We start from the raw sequence: 16695 nt of genomic DNA on the forward strand, positions 1-16695 counted from the left end.
ATGAGCTGTTGGGAGTGGCTGCATTAACACAGAGCCTGGAAAGGAACACATGAAGACATTTTGTTGGTCAGACTTACTGCTAGAGACCAAACATATTTAGCAGTTTTGTTACTTTTAAGTGTTCAAATAATTCTTTTCCCTTTTCCCAGTGAGGTGGTGGATTGCAGTAGGTTTTATCTACTTTGTGTGATGTCTCTATATCTTTGCCAAACCTGCATATGAAGACTGAGCCAAACCTCAAGCTGACTGATGGGTAAACACCAGTGCTGACCTCTCAGTTTTGTCCCTAAGATCCAAAGACAGAAATTTAACAAGACAATTGGAACCCTCCTTATGGTTAAGACACTCAAATCTAAACTGCAGTTGATTTAACCTGAAATGGGAGTTTGACCAAGTGACTGACTAACTGTAATGACTCATAGCCAAAAAGGTTGTGACTACACAGCACAGATAAGCAAGCCAGAGAGGTCCTTGAACAAGCAGTAACACAACTAGTGGCAGAAGCAGGACTTTTGACAACCACATTTGGAAGTGTAGTGCCAAAGTCCATTAACATTGATGAGGTAAAATATGACTTCCATTAACAGCTGCCAGTAACTTAAAACTGAAAGATGAAACAAACTTGACAATTCAGACATTTTAGCATTGTGTACCTTTGCACAAGTAAGAGCACCTGCACTGCTGGCTGGAGAGTAAATGCTCTGGCAAGAGGCCGACATTCCTCACGTAATTGTTCACAGGAAAAAAGCCATGGTCAAGTATATTGCAACTGTTCTAATTTAAGAAGTACTCTATGATACCAAGTGCAGTGGGATCACCCTCAGCCATTCATCTCAAAAGTTCCCTTTGCATTCATCTGGGAGCTGTGTTCCTTTGGGGTAGCTCTCTGCCTCGTTTATGTGCCAAAATGGATTGACAACCTTTAATTCAGTTTTCTTTTACACTGTCTGCTGTGGCCCCAGAGGACTGGCTATCCATCCCCTAACAGAAGTATTTTCCTACCATTTCTTATAAAATAATCTTGTGCAGCAAAATGGAAATCTGGAAGCTAAAATTTTACTTTTTTTATAGCTTTTTCAAAGTTTCTGGATGTGAGGGTATTCTTGATAACCCTAAATGAAATGCTGCAGTTCTCTTGTCTTTCATTATAGTAGTTTCCATTTCTTTGGGCGATGTTGGGCACCATTATAAATTGTCTTTCATAATTTTAATTTGAATTAAACTGCCTTGAAAGCCTCAGTTTGCAGCACTAAGCATTACCAAAACTGACAAAAATGACAAAGAATTTGGGTGTGGGTTCTGTAGATTGTGCAAGCTTTTGATCATAGTTCAGTTTTTCCAAGTGCTCCTATCAGTATACACATTGGCGAGGAGCAGCCCACGGAAATCCTGGTAATTCCAACACTGGACTTGGTCTGTGCGCACCAAATGGAGGCAGAGAAAAGGCTCACGTGCCTTCCTGAGCCAGCAGAGCTGAAGGCTGAATTAAGCACTGTCACTCCCCACTTCCTATATGTGTTTGTTGCTGGGGGGTTTATTTTTATTACAGATTTGTGACGTGCAGACCACCAGACTCTGTAGCAGTCTTGATTCAGATCATTTTTAATCAAACTATGGGCTTCATTCATACCAAAGCCAGTGACGAATTTGTGTAGTGAAGTGCTTTCTTGATGTCCTATCAGAACTTTTTGTCTTTTGTAGTTTATTCATAGTACAAATTTGTGGGACATACATATGAAATGCTAAATAAGAGGTGCTAAATATGTCTTCAAGTGCCTTAGTCTACACAACTGAAAAATTTCTTACATATTTCCTTAGGTAAAAATGAAAGAAGAGTTAATTTTACCAGGTCATTTGGTTACACATTCATCAGATTTCAACCAAATGCTGTAAAATTGTAAACTTTGAAAGAGAAAAATCTTACCCATATCTGCACATACTGTGTCGCTCTGCCTCAGCTTTTCCATCTGTGCTCACACAAGGCAGTACACATGCTACTTCCAAACTGCTCCGGCTCTGTGTGTGTGCACACAAACTGATACTTGTTTTACAGATCAAATTGGGTTTCTGATCTCCCACTTCCAAGTGCGAGTTGCTCTTGTTATTGTCATAAGATGTGTAATGCTCCTATATACATATTTCTTATTATTAGACATCAGAAATGTTTACAGGTCTGTGCAGTTTCCTGATTTGTGCAGAGCTGTGCCTATATAAAGAGTGTAAAATTATTTGGAGCATGAAATTGGATGTTCTCTTAACTTTGGCTTGAGGGCTTTCCCTGGGTCCCTATACATTGAAAGGTCCATAAAATTCTTTTCCTACATATATTCTTATCTAGCATCTTTATCTAGTATCTTTGATTTTACTTTTCTTTCCCAGACCACTCAGTAATTTTAAAGTAAAAAAATTATAATGAAAAAGGAAACTATTTATGAAATGCTAACGGGAATTGCTTGCCACACACAAAAGATGAGAGCATAGACTGTTTATGTTCCTTTTGCTCTGAATTGTTTAAAGTGATACTGAAATTAGTGTTGTTCAAATCCTAAGGAACATGAGCTTTAGATTTCACAGGTTCTTTGTTGGAACATGGGGCCTCACAATCCCTGTGAGCAGAGTCCTTCCATTCCAACCTTTTTTTTCCTGAAACATTTGGCATACACTGTCTTTTAGAAAAGAATGGTCAGCACAGGATTTAAAGCAAAATCAGATTAACAGTTTTCCCCTCTTTTTTGCTTATGATTATCAGATGATTTGTTGGTTAAAGCTAAAGTTCACATCTCGTGGTTGTTATAATGAAAATAGCAAATAGGGAAAGAGGAAAAAAAAGAACACACTTAAAATGTGGTGAACGCCCCAGAGTTGGGCACCAAAATTGCTGATCCGATTAAAAAAAAAAAAAAGAAAGAGGGAAAGGGATTCAAGAAATCTCTTTCACCAAACATTTTTATTGAATCAGGAGGAGTTGGGTATACTCAGCTCTCTTCTGGAGTCTGTTCATCATTGCTTCTGGCATGACATGAAGTACGGGTCCCTTCTTCATAGTGCTGGCTCAGCTTCCCTGAGGGGACAAAGCCAAGGCTTGGCAAAGATTTGCAGAGAGTGAGAGGCCCCGGTATTTGTGTGCATGGCATCCTGGGGAGCTTGAGTTCTAGGAGTTTCTCTCTCTGCAGCCCTAACACTGTTCCTGTTCATGCAATCAGACAGATGCGAGCATGTTATTTATGGGACGCTTGTCTGCAAACTTCATATTTAAAATGGATTTCTGATTGCAAAATGACACTCTCTCCACTTTGCATGGGATGTTACACAGGGACAGAAGTGAAGGGTACACCAAACCACTCCTGGAGTTAAGTGACTAAGACACGGAATCCCTGGGTAGGACTTGGTCACAGTCCCAGTTTTACTCATTTTTGCTGAGTACGAGATGGATTTCAGCTTATATATCAAATATAGGACATTTTCATTAATTCAAATAGTGGCAATTTCTGCTTTTCAATTAAAAAATTATAAGTTTTAACAGGCAGTTTTCTAAAAGATAATGATATTCTTCACTGCATGATTTACTTCTCAAATTTTTTTACTTTTCAAGTGATTTTTAAATTAGTAATGGTGGTAGAATCTGACTCTTACATGATGCTTTCTATCAGCATTTTGTGTGTATATATCACGGTGTTTTAAATTGTACCCTAATGAGCATGCAGTTGATTTAGCTGTTGGTCAGCTAATACTGTTAGTCACCTTATTTTATAAATAACAAAAATGTTAGTCAGTAGCATATTTGATGAGATATTCAATTCTGATCATTTTTGGCCTGAATGTCTGGAGGAAAATAAAAAAAGTGGGCATAGTAGCCAAGTAAAATCACTCTCCCTTGAAACAAAGAGAGTTTGCTGGCTCAGCTGGCAGCCCCGGGAGGGCGAAGGAGCTGCCCAGCAGGCAGAGTTGGTATGGGAACGGTTTTCCACTGAGCTGCCTGATTTTTTTCCCTCTGTATTCTCTATCCTTTCAAGAAACAGAAGCTAGTTGTCTGTCAGCCAGTGCTGGTTAGGATCTGCTCTTCATGCTGGAAGAAATCTGGGTCATAGGAGATGACTGAGACTAGCAGGATAGTTTAGAGCATTGCTGCTTGGAGATGTGAGGCTGGGACTTCGGCTCGTGGAGCAAAGGGACTGCTGAGGGTCCTGTTAAGCTTGGAGCAAGAAGTTGTAGAAGTAAAAATGACGGATCACTGGAAAAGGAAATTTTTTTGCCACATCTTTATTCTGATTTGTGCCTTTCTGCGGCAGTTAAGAATCTTTCAAAGGCTGGGGCTGTGCAGGCAGAGTAACTGAGTAAAACCCAATGCTGTGCACTGGAGGTACAGAGCAATGCCACATGTATTACTCTGCTGTGGAATAAAGCAACTATTTTTCTTTAAACCTGAACTGAACAATCACCAGAGAATTCAATTAAAATTTAATTTTGTGAGTAGGGAAAGTCAGATCCTCACTCAGATGTTCACTCTGACTCCAGTGTGCTCATCTGAACCACAGGACCTGTTCTCATCAAAGACAGCAGCTGACTCCTCCAGTCCCAGCATTTGGCTTTGTAACAGGGTTGCTTCAGTAGCACCAAAAATCACTGCAGTCCTCAGAGCAACACTCCTTTGAGCCACTTGCCATCTCCTAGAAGTATCAGAAATTTTGTATTCACCACACTGTCTGAAAAGTATGGTTTTTGCAGCAGTACTGAATTACTGTGAACTAATTCGGTACTGAACAACTATGAGAACAGTGCAGCTACTGCCTGTACATCACCTGAGTCACTAAACCAGAGGTACTCTGTGACTGCAGCTTTGGCAGGACTTGTCCCCAGCCCCCAGCGCCAACGGTCTCAATAGTCAGGTGCTGTCAGTATCAGAGCAGCCCCCAGGAAGACCCTGCTACACCTTTGCAGCAACACTAAATGTTGCTCTCTGGAGGGTGGTTGCTCCGTCGTTCATCACACTGGTCCTGCTGGCATCAGACTGTTTGTCACCACACACCACTCAGCCCTGCCTGCCCTGCCCTCAGCCCTTGGCCAGGTGAAGCCATGACACTCCTGTCAGACATGTATGTGTCCTTTGTCATTAAACATGCAATATATAGCAATCACAGAAGGGGTTTGTTAGGAGCTAGTAAAAGGATGGTGTTGGGAATTTGCACAGTACTAGAGTGTTGTTTGGGGTTCCTGTTTAAAGAATAGACTTTTTCTAAGAATTTGTGTTTGATTGGGAGGTTTTTTGGTGGTTTTTGTTGTTGTTTTTTTTTTTAATCCTTATATTCACTTTTAAACACTAGAAATGTTTCTTTACTTTTCTCCATTTTGGTTGACTCAAACATTGAGGAATACTGATATTCCTGCATTATAAATAAAATTAAATTAAGAGGAAGCAACCTCATCTTGAAGTTCAGACTTTCACCTAAAACTTTTACTGGCTCAGAATACAACATGTATCTAAGGTTACCAGAAAAAAAAACACAACAGGAAAAAAAAAAGCTTAAAAGAAATGTTATGGTCTCTTTTCAGAGCCTGTGTGTGTTCTTTCCATTTTTGATTGTATTTTGATCCCATCTTGCAGGACAGCTAAGTATTTGCAATAACAGGTGATGTCAATTGGAGACAGACATTCAGAGCAGCTGCATATCAACTGTTTACTCTCCTCCCTCAGCTCCCCAGGCCAGATAGCCATTTTTGTTTGGGTCTTTAACATAGCAGCAGATCAGAGACAAATACTACTACAAAAAGGAATAACTCACAGGCAGATGTCCTTTCTTGAAAGAAGTGTTCATTTCTTTTCAAAAATCACTGGCTGAATCTTTTTGAAAATCACTGATTAGAGTCCTCACTGACATAATGCTCCCAGTAAGTACAGAGCTGTTGATGAAAAGACTTCATGCAAACAGATCTCTAGCAAACAGAAGATATTTCTGATTTCAACAGGCTTTATGTTGTCAGTGGCTAAAATGCTGATCTTAGAATCGTCATAGGCTTGGGTTGAAAGGGCCTTTAACTTTGTCTAGTTCCATCCTCCACACTTCATACAGTACTAAACAGTTTATGGTTTGATATTTGAGCTGATTAAAGATTGTTTAGAGAGATATTTTCAAGTTGTTTGTCTTTAGAGCAAAGGACCCACTTTTCTATTGCTGGAAAAATTACATAAAAAGTAATATGCAATCAGGAAGATCTACAAAACCAGATAATGCTTTAATCTCTAAGGAGCTCAGAGATATCTGCCTCTGAGATGCAGAGAAGCAAGTCAGGTATTTAAACAAACCATGGTCCAATCAAAAAGTCTGAGATTAAGAAGTTTACCCCTACCCCACACTCTTACCTATAGTTATTTCTCATCTGTAGCCTCTTTTTCTGATCACAACTCTTGAGGGCTGAGCTGCCTTCTACTTGCCATAAACAATATCCATTCAGCAATGCAGACCCAGCCTGTCAGTATCACTAAGCAGAGCAATATGGAGCAAGTGTTTCTTTCTGCTTGTGGCGGATGTGCAAGGAAGATCAAGGAAGGTACAGCAGGGCTAGAAAAGTCATAACTAAAGTTAGGGACTGGGGAGCAGACAAGTTTAGCATGATAACAACATGGATCTGGCTCATGATTTTGTGTGTGCACAAATACTGAAAATATATAAAGAGCAAAGCAAATATTAACACAGTTTTTCTTTTGTGTGGAACACAAAATCACCAAGCAAATACCACAGCTAATCGTCCATTCCTCATGTACAGGTATTTCTTCATGATTGTGGAGAGTAGCCAGCATCTCATTAGGGTTTGATGTTCTCCTCTCTTGCAGACCATTCACATGGGACAAGAACTCCCTGTAAAGCAGCCTGGACTTTCTCCCAAAGATTGCCAGCCCTCACTGTATCATATTAATGAACCTGTACAACTAAAAATAATTACCCATGCAAATGTGAAGAGAAGGAGTTTAATAGGGAAATTTCATGACTGCACTAGAGAAGTGGTTTAGCACTAAGATAGGTCTGACTGCTTGAGCATGTGGGTGCTATGGTAACTCAGTTTCACCATTTGGAAGCACTTAAGCTCTAAACCGCAGTGTGCTGCACCCTCTTCCTTTTGAGTGGGGTTCTGTAGAAGAAAGGCAGAAGTAAGCAGGGTGAGAGAAACCACAGGGCAGCAAAGGTGTCGTTAGCTGTGCTTGTACAAGTGGGTCACTGGAGTTAAAAGTCATCCTATGAAGACTGAAGATGTCATTTAAATGCAATTGATAGGAAAGTGTTCCTTCTGCCTGCTAAGTACACAATATTCGTGCATATTTATTTTAAGTTTCCAAGAACTGTGTACTTGGCAAAAGGAATTTCATTTGCTGCTTTTGGTTTTTGTTCTACTTCAGGTTTATGGTTTTGAAAAAAATCTAAATATTGTTGGTAACAAATGCTGTTTCCTTGAAATTAATATTTCTTGATGGAAATGTCTGTTTGTGTTTTTATTTTTCTCTGGAAAAAAATAAATTCTTATGTTTATTTTGAAAATCAGAACCAGAAAATTAGGTTTTTAAGCGGTCAAAAATATTTCATTTGATTTCAGATTAGCTGAGAAAAAATATTACTTCAGTATTTTTCTTATGCTTTTTTTCTCCATCCTTTTCTTAAGACAGGCTCAGTATGTCAGCAGAAGTTATACCTGGTATTAATTTGTTTTAGCTGATGAATGCTGACAAACATTGATGTTTGTATTTCCTCCTCTTTCCTGAGCTTGCAGCGTTGTGTTTATCCTTGTATCTGACAGCTGTAAAGTCTTAGTTCCATCTCATTCTTCTGGCTGCTGCCCTTGTACTTGATTGCTAGTTAATTTGAATTTTTTTTTCCATTGCTGTAAATGCTGATTAATGCTTATAGGTGAGTGAAAAGGATAGACAGTCCTGGAAGGTGGACAGCAAGGAGGGGGTCACAGAACAAACCTTAATTTCAGAGGTCAATTTTCATTAGAAACATAACACAACATTAGCTGTGGTGTGAGCCTGCACTTGTTCCTGAGCTGTGGTCTGCAGGAAGAGCTAAGGCTTTCAAAGTGCAGTTCAGGCCTGTGCACTGGTAGGTGCCTTGGGAAACAAAAATATTGTAAATATTGCCTGTGAGTAATAAATTATAACATTTATTTAATTCTAATTCCTATGATTGCTATAGGCCTATGAAGACTTTTCACAATTAGATTATGGATAGCTTTGAATTGATTGATGGCTGCATCTTCAATGACGGGAAGAGCAGGCTTTTTTTGAGGACCCTCTGAAAGGTCCCAGTTACAGGAGAAAATTCTACACTGTAAACTCAAATGCGTAGTTCCTTTTTTGACTCAGCATGCAAAATTTCACGTATTTTTCGTATGAACTTTATATGGCATTCTTTTAATCAATTTTCAAAAAGCAGCAGTTTGTCTAGAAACTGGAAACAGTTTTGGTTTTTTCCCTTCTCTGGAGCTAGTGATAAAGAATAAAGCACAATTCTGCAGTCTGATTATGAAAGCACTCCAGCACACGTGATCCCATGTATAAAATTTGAGTGGTCCTCTGTGGTATAGAATTACTCAAATGTTTAAGTGTTTGCTAATCTCTTCTTAGGTCTGCCCAGATTTGTGTATAAAGTAGCAATGGATCCCTTTTTGTGTTTGCAGCAAAAAAAAGCAGTAACATCTCTGGCCCTGATGTTAATTTACTTTAAGGTCTCTTCAGCTGGTTCTGGTGGCACAAGGGAGCCTTAAAGTAGGTGTGAATTACATCCTATCCCACTTGAAATTTAAAAATAAATCAAAGAAGGCCGGCTGGCAGCATTTTGTAGGGCTCCTTGCCTTACTCACCCTTCACCTCCCACCAGGAACTGTTCTTTTGCAATTTCGTATTGGCTTGCAGTGAAGCTGCAATGCCTGTGCTGTTTGCTAGAGGACCCCCTCAAAGAGCTGTACTCCCTCTGAACAAGCAGCCCGCATCCTGTTGCGTCCTGTGCAGGTGTGAAGAAACCTGACCCTGCTGAAGCGGTGTCGTTCAGCCAGAAAGAGAGGCAAGGCAGACTCTGGACCCACACAAACTGCTGGTGTAAAACGCTGCTGGTGGGGGTTGCTGCGGTCTGTCCAATACGCCACAGGCTGCAGAGATCCTGGGAAAAGGCAGCAGCTCTGTAGAATCACTAAGCATTTTTCCTGGCAGCAAACCCCAGCTGCTAACTGTTTCACAGACACGAGGCTGAGGGAAGGATTACTTCCTCTGCCCCCTCCAGCTCTGGCAAGCACAGGGGAAGTCCAGCTGGATGTGAGGAGCCAGCTGGTCCGGTGCCACACTAGATAAACCACCCAATGCAATGTTAGAGGAAGAGGCACACATGCCCATCTGTGTGTACCAAGGAATACAGTCCCGCAGCAGCCCTGTGCTCCTGGAGGGCAGCCTGAGCTACTGCTGTGCAAGCACAGTCCCCTGCTCTACCCAGCCCAGCAGGAAATACATAACTGAGTCCATTTTACTCACTGTGCAAATTAAGCAGCAAAATAGAATTGAAAGGCATGTTCCCTGTCATCAGCTAATGTATTTTTGCACCTACAAACATGATAACATTTTTAAGCTCTTAATGCCAATTCAACAGTATCTCCATCTTGTCAGCTGGAGTTTGTGTTATTAATAACACCACACACACAGAGGAAATGTGTTGTGGCACTTCCTTCTGCCCAAGAAGATCAAACCCTGGACTTACTTGAAATACAGTGTCTTTTAACACATTCTAGGCCTGAGTTGTCTTCTATTGAGTTGCTTGGTCCTGCCAAGTGGAGAGCATTTTCCTGAGAGGACAGTGACAAGCTGTCTCCTTATATGATTGGGCTTCTTCTATGGATGTGACCACAGTTCAGTGCAGTGGGTGCACTCAATACTGCAGCAGTGATACAGCAGCTCCTCTGCTCCCAAATGTGACCCAGACAGCCTGCTGTCCTCGGGCTTTGAAGTGATAGGCTTTTTTTTTTTTTTGGTGGCCCAGTTCCTTTCACAGTTTTTCCATTTGCTCTTCTTGTCAAACATTAAAACTTTCTTCATAGTGCAATGGTCCCATGTTTCCCTCACAGGGCCTGTATGTCTTTGAGCTTTCAGGAGAAAGAGTGGTCAGCTCATTTATTTTAGGTGTATTTTGTTGGCAGCCTTTCATTCCATTTAAAACTTCTCTTTCTTCCAGCAGCTGCATTCTGTCTGCCAACTGGTAGCCAGAGAGGAAGGGAGTGAAAGTGATTAGCCAAGATCCCATCTGCCAGTGGGATGTGCTGGTTATATCTTTTTCCAGCGTACCTGCTTTCTACCAGATCTGCTCAAACATTACTGACGGGTTGCAAACCTTTCAGTTAAGTCAGCAGGAACTAACTGGTGGCCAAATGAGGAGAACAGAAAGGGAAGTTTAGAAAAGCTCCTTCAGTAGCAGGAACTTTGTGTATGCTCTAATTCTTCCACTTGGGTTATCTACACATATTATTTTAAAAATGTCTTATGGCTGGATGCAGTTTAAGATTCAAGAAAAAGTGTGGGATAGCTCCTGTTTAAACTCAGACCAACTTGCTTAGTTTGTTAATCATTAGGCTTTCATACTGCATGGTGTATTTTGGGGGGGTTGGACATTCTTACTGAATTTTAAAGATATTTTTAGATTTTAGCCTTCAATCTTCCAGAGTTATGTTTTAGAACTTACAAATGAGCAGACAGTTTCACCTTCGAGTTTAACTTTTCTAGCTTGAGGTTGGTTTGGACATATTTGTTAGCAGTGGGACATTTTTGAAAAAATAAATTAATTGTAGAAATATACCTACTAATCTCGAAGTAACAGAGTCTGGTGTGTTGGGATCCTTCTTTATTTTTCTTCATTTTATCCAATATTTCTCAATAAGGTTATATGAGCAAATGTATCTGCTTTGCTGTTTGAGTGGATTTTTCAGTGTTCTGGTGCCACCTATTGAATTCTTTTCAACTGCATCCTATTCCATTGCCATAATAAAGCATGCCAGAGAATAGCATCATAGAAGAGCAGAAGACCCTTAAAATGACTTGGGACCAGTGCTCCTTAATACCTTCCTTGATGACTCAGAGACAGTGAGACTGAGAGTACCCTCAGCATGTTTGCAGATGACATGAAGCTGAGCAGTGCAGTTGACACAGCAGAAGGAAGGGATGGCATCCCAGGGGTACCTGGGCAAACTTGAGAATCGGCCCATGAAAACCTCACAAAGTTTAACAAGCTCAAGTAGAAGATGGGCAATCCCAGACATGAGCACAGACTGGGATGAGAGCTCAGAGAGCAGCCCTGCAGAGCAGGACTTGGGTGTGGCGACTCAAGGTACTACAGGACACAGCTTGATGTTCAAGTTGGGGAAAGCTGTATCATTTATTAAAGCAAGCACCACAAGTTATAATACTTGGTGGAGGGATGTACAAACTAGAGGGTGGGGAGAACAAATAGAGCCTTCTGTCATACAACTAAACACTTTTCAAACTATTCAAACACTTCACAAACCATTTTTTGACATTCTTGTGACCATGAGTTAACAACTAAAATAGTCCATCCAAGAAATAAAACAAACAGTTCTTTAGCTTCAGGATTGCTTCTGGTCCCAGGAAGATGTGGCACTGCCTCAGATGGGCAGTCAGCAGTTCTTCCTCACTCTTGCTCAGATCCCAGGGTTTCTTGCTGAACACTTGGGGTTCTGGTGGATGAAAAGCTGGATGTGAGCCAGCAGTGTGTTCAGATCCCAGAAGGCCATTGGCACCCTGGGCTGCATCAAAAGAGAGGTGGCCAGCAGGGCAGAGGAAGTGATTGTTCCCCTCTGCACATAATGGATCTGTTAGAGCAGGACCAGGGGAAACCATGGAGATGATTGGAGAACTGGAGCACCTCTGCTATGAAGACAGACTGAGAGAGCTGGGGTTGTTCACCCTGAAGGAGAGAAGACTGGGGAGACCTCATTTTAGCCTTATGAAAAAGAGGGAGAGTGATTTTCTACATGGGCAGATAGTGATAGGATAAGGGAGGATGGTTTCAAACTAAAAGATGAGAGATTTAGGTTAGATGTTAAGAGGCAATTCTTTACTGTGAGGGTGGTGAGGCACTGGAACAGGTTGCCCAGAGAAGTTGTGGATGCCCTGTCCCTGGAAGTGTTCAAGGACAGGTTGGATGGGACCTGAGCAACCTGATCTACTGAGTGGCATCCCTGCCCAAGGCAGGGTTGTTTGAATTAAGTAGTCTTTAAATCCCTTCCAACCCAGACCATTCTGTGATTTTATGATTCTATAATAATATGCTTGATATTCTGGGGGTCTAGTTGTTGCTGCATCTGATAAATATGTGCAATTCCCTGGAGAAAGATCAGTGGATAGTTGGGAGGAAGGAATATGTCTTTATATTTTTGGTATATGATTGTGTTTAATTCCTTGAAAGTTTAATTTACATTTCCTCTCTCTGTCTTTCTCTTTTTCAGGACAAGAGGCAACAACAAACACACCTGGTAAGAAACTTAATTTACATGACAGAACTGCATTGATTTTCTTTTTTTAATAATTTCTTCTTTCCTTTTCCTGCACGCTGTTACCTCACCAATGAAATGAAATGAAATATGCCATCTTAATAGGCAAGAATGACAGATAAGTCTGGTTTTGAGTCATGCCTTCGAGTCTGTTTTAAAACACGGCATTTAGTACGGAAGAGGTGCAGTCAGTGCCAAAACAGGTTGTGCTCACTGGATGTTCATCTGACACCTATTGGATCCCCTAACATTTTGAGCATTTGGTGTGCCTTTGTTTACTAACAAATTCCCAGGATGAGAGTCCTCCAGTGCTGCACTCCTGTGTTGTGGACAGCTTTGTGCCCCTCCTTGACCAGGCAGACTGGAAGCATTAACAGAACTGCTGTCCCTCTCACCACAGGTGTCTCTCCTGCAGACAGCACACACTTCTTCACGCACTCAGGCTCCATCCCTGCCACGGGACTCAGCACCCCAGCACATCCCGGCACTGCCGCCCTCACCGCACGCACTCCCATTGCCTCCGAGAGTCCTGCACCAGGTTTGCTGTCTCCCTTTAGATGCCACTCCCTGCTTTCAGAACTCTAGGGGAGCACTGAGTAATTCAGTGTCGAAGTAGCCTTTTTCAGCTTATGGTTCAGCAAATAGAAGAGGTGTCTGCAGTTTGGCACTGTAGCTATACCAGGATTGTTTCCAGGTTCTGGTACCTGAGGGCCAAGTCTTGCAGTCATCTCAGTAGTATCAAAATGCCAGCTGCTGCCAACACAAGAGCAATGGAAATGGGCCTGAAAGAGAGTATAGAAACCTGTCTCTGGTTAATAAGCTGGGAGATGAATATTGAGATATAGTAAGTAATACAGTGAGCAAGATATGTGATCTAGCAAATGAGCACCGACAGAGTTCTTGTTTCTGAAAGAGCACAAGCACTATTCAGAATTGTGTTTTACTGTAAGAATATAGCAAAACATTTTAGTTTTTTCCAGCTCAGTTCACAAATTGTAACACCATTGTTTATGTTGACTCCATCCTAGTTTATGCCTAAATAATGAAAAAAAAATTGCCCTTGTACATTGCAAAATTCATTTTTAAGTGGTATACTCCTAAAAATTTGCTTCCTATTTAAATACTCATTTGATGTTTTATTTGCAATATTAACATTACTTTTCTTTCAGCACTCTTTTCCAAATTACAAGAAAAAAAATGGGGAAGGGATGTAGGATAAGACATTTCTGATGACGTAGCCATGTGAAAGAATGAATTTCACTTTTTAATGCTGATATGTTGTTTATTTCCTTACAGATGATTACAATTCAACATCCTTGCACAGCACCATCTCACCAGTCAGCATGCCAGCAAACACTGGGATCACCCCCACTAACCCAATAGGTGACAAACTTGCACACAGTTATCACAATTATGATACTTGGAGCCCAGAAAATGTGTCAGAATGAGGCAATTCATTTTGAATTTCTTTTATCAAACTCAAGCATACAAGTGAGGCATACAACTGTTTAAACTTTAGGGGTGTTTTAGGAATCTCATTAATAGTTAATGAGTCATATTAAAGATACCTGATTTGCTACTTGTCAAGCAAGTGCAAAATATAAATCATTTACACACAGTGGCATATAGGGGGTAAATCTGTCAATTACTGTGTCAATACTCACAGAAATTCGCCCAAGCAGCAAAAAGGTGTGAATACATTCAAGATACCTGTGCTTCTCTGTTTTCTGGTGGCTTCCCTTTTCTTTCACATGGCAGTAGTAATTTCTTAGGCTCTAACAATGCAAGCACTTACACACATTATAATTGCAATTGGGCTGCAAGGAATTACTAAGGTCAGTAAAATATGTGTAAGTGCTTGAGGAAAGTACATCCAGAAGCTGGACTCTTACCATCATTTTTAACTGTCCTTTAAGCAGCTGTAGGCTGCTGTCTGCTCTTTGCAAAGCTGAGCTTAGCTTTTATTTGTGGGTGCTCTGCCCCTAACCATCTTGGTTACTCTCCCGTGGACCCTCTCAATTTGCCCTCTCATTAGGGCCACTATTCAGCCAGGTAACTCCCAGCCTGGGGGAGGCAAATCTGGGGCCTATCTTCTACAAAAATAAATTAATGTCAGTCTCTTTTGGTAATATTTATGCCTTAGGATAGTTTAAGTAACTGTTTTCAGGATGAAATTATTCACTCAAGCTTCTGTACACATTTTCTAAATACCAGCTCATAATTTCTTTTGGATATATCACTGTAACAATTATGGTAAAATTGTCTGTACTGTTGTACAAATCTCTTTCCAAAGATAAGAGTGTCAGTGCAAAAAGTAGGTACATTTTGTTTCTTTGACGTTGTGTACTCTTCAGTTACTCATTCCACAGCATCTATATCTTGGAAAACTGATATAACTTATCATACTGCTATGTGAATGTCTGATTTTGGAATTTCTTGTGTAACTTTTTATTCAGAAATAATAATAAAAAACAGTTTGATTTCTAGTCCAGTGATGTCACTGGAAAATTGTGAAAGTCTCGTGATCCCTAAAGTAACTTGCTAAAAAACTGAGTTATATATAGCTGATGTTTTCTTTCCTATTTCAAATATGAGAGGAGTGTTAATGAAGAGTTTGGGACAGTATTGGTCACCCTTTTCCAGTGCTCTGTGGAAAACCCCAAGTCTGCTGAGGTAGACCTTCATTTTGTTTTCTTTTCTTATAGGAACAACAACAGCGACGACTCCATTACCTTGTTGTAAGAACCAAACCTCCTTTTCTCTCTCAGTTTTGAAATGTGACCAAATAGTAAACTCAAATGCAGAAAATTGGTAAAGCTGATAAAGCAGTAAAAAAAGAGGAAAAAAAACCCCACAAAACAACCAAAACCAAAATTCAGCATCTTGGATTATTTTATAAAATGTTTCCCAGTTCTGGAAGAATTAAAGTTATTAACAGTTCTGGTCCCCTCACTTCCACTCACAGTTCTGTTGAGTTGTCCTGCACTGAGGGGTTATGTCAGCCCTGCAGAATTGATCAGCATCATTCCACCAGGCCCTCTCTGTGTATTCCCCATCCTGCTGATAATCAGATACTGCAAACTGCAGTTCATAACTCATGGAAAACTGAAGTTTAGACATTGATTTATATCTCTTCAGAATTAAAAGCCTCTCTAATTTTCTACAATAAACTATAGCCATTATTTACTGGATGGTTCCGGAATGCTTCGAATAAGAAAATGTGAAATTTCTGTTCAAAGAAATAATCTAGTGTGTCAAAGCAAAGTCTTCCACTTTGAGCTAACATTTTAAATAAAAGAAAATCTGCTTTTGGAATGTTAATATTTTTAATTTTTAGTTTTCCTAACTAGAAAATTAATTCAAAGAATAGTTTGCTAAGGAAATTTTCTGCTTTGACTAAACATTTTTCTTAAGTAAAAAATAAATAAAAATAAAGAATGAGGAGCAATTAATTTTTTAGTGTTTTCTGATTGTTAAAACACATGAGAGTACCACAAAATATGTAATGTTTTTAATTGTCATAAAATCATTGTTTGCTATTTTTCTTTTAGGTAATATTAGTTACAGCATACATGAAGATGAGAATAACCCATCTGGAGCTGTGCTGAAAAATCTCACAGCGTGCAGAAAATATTCTATAGTGGGGGGTCCCATAAACATAACTGTAGATCCCAGCACCCAGGAAGTAAAACTTCCAAAATGCAGGAAATACATAGTTCGGACTGAAAGCTGTGACGACAAAGATCTTATTGTTCCATCAGGTAGGTATACAAACAGTTTAGTAGGTTTTTTTGGGTTTTGTTTTTGTTTGGTTGGTTGTTTGGTTTTGGGTTTTGTTTGCTTGGTTTGTTTTGGCTTGTATGTAGTCATTCACCTTCCCTGAGTTTCATCATCTGTTCTTGTCTCTTTTCAGAGACTCAGACAGAAGGTTTTCGTACTTTGTGCTTGATTTGCAGGATATTTTGAAGTTGCACATTAGAACCCCTCAGTATTTTTCTAAACTATAATGTAAAAACATGTCATTTTCTCATTATTTAGGAAAAAGGGAACTTTAACTACACTGGCCATATGCAGAGTTGTAAGCAATAGCAAGACCAGTCACCGCTTCAAAGCTGCTATTTATGCTGGATGTTTGGAGTAATAGTTTCAATTATTATTTGA

The 16695-nt window shown here is 40.1% G+C and overlaps 1 protein-coding gene across 4 annotated transcripts in view; it reads left to right on the forward strand.

The window, feature by feature from the left end:
- PTPRC (protein tyrosine phosphatase receptor type C) overlaps positions 1-16695 on the forward strand; it is a 56305-nt gene that overhangs the window by 20099 nt on the left and 19511 nt on the right. For 2 of the 4 annotated variants that reach the window (XM_071564990.1, XM_071564991.1), the window contains exons 3-7: positions 12490-12516; positions 12935-13072; positions 13831-13917; positions 15240-15272; positions 16086-16295. In XM_071564990.1, coding sequence (XP_071421091.1) covers positions 12490-12516; positions 12935-13072; positions 13831-13917; positions 15240-15272; positions 16086-16295 — 495 coding nt within the window. The remainder of the gene's footprint in view (positions 1-12489; positions 12517-12934; positions 13073-13830; positions 13918-15239; positions 15273-16085; positions 16296-16695) is intronic. The other 2 variants (XM_071564992.1, XM_071564993.1) reach the window with 2 other exon arrangements.

The sequence above is a fragment of the Pithys albifrons genome, chromosome 10 (genome assembly GCF_047495875.1).
Source record: "Pithys albifrons albifrons isolate INPA30051 chromosome 10, PitAlb_v1, whole genome shotgun sequence".
Lineage (NCBI taxonomy): Eukaryota > Metazoa > Chordata > Aves > Passeriformes > Thamnophilidae > Pithys > Pithys albifrons.